We start from the raw sequence: 524 nt of genomic DNA on the forward strand, positions 1-524 counted from the left end.
GAAAGAAGAGGGGAAGAAGGAGAAGACCACAGAGACAATCGATACTCATCTTCTTCTTCTCCGACGGCTCCTCCTGCGACTTCGCCTCGAAAGTCTGGAAAAGAAGAAAAAAGCGAGAAGGAAAAGAAAGAAAAGAAAGAAGCAAAAAGAATTAAAGCAGAGGTAAGTACAAGAAAAGGAGGAAGACCAAGAAGAAAGACGATCGTACTGAAGAAGGAGAGATGGATCTATCTACCGTCTCTGTGGATAGGTATCTATCCCACATCGTATCTCTCTCCCTTCTGTTGATGTATGTAGTGCAGATAGAGAATATACATGTATACAGGGAGAAACAGGTATCGGTAGACAGGTAGATGGCTTTGTGGAAGTGAGTCCATATGTATCTAGGACGGTATAAAATGTGTCTTACAATGAAGGTGTACGCTTTTCCTGATCTCTTAGATAGACGGGGGATTCTCTTTTTCCCCATCTATCTTTAATCATCCATCTCTCTCTCTATCTTTATCCATCTACCTCTCTATCTA

The 524-nt window shown here is 41.6% G+C and overlaps 1 protein-coding gene across 1 annotated transcript in view; it reads left to right on the top strand.

Annotated features, from left to right (window-relative positions):
- Positions 1 to 6: 6 nt before the first annotated feature.
- Positions 7 to 524, top strand: part of CSUI_009949 (pwi domain-containing protein) — a gene marked incomplete at its 5' end in the record, with an annotated part of 5,313 nt that continues 4,795 nt past the window's right edge. The window contains one exon of the mRNA XM_068070057.1: positions 7 to 162. Within this exon, the coding sequence (XP_067917966.1) occupies positions 7 to 162 (156 nt within the window). The remainder of the gene's footprint in view (positions 163 to 524) is intronic.

The sequence above is a fragment of the Cystoisospora suis genome (genome assembly GCF_002600585.1).
Source record: "Cystoisospora suis strain Wien I chromosome Unknown contig_6405, whole genome shotgun sequence".
Taxonomy (NCBI): Eukaryota; Apicomplexa; class Conoidasida; order Eucoccidiorida; family Sarcocystidae; genus Cystoisospora; species Cystoisospora suis.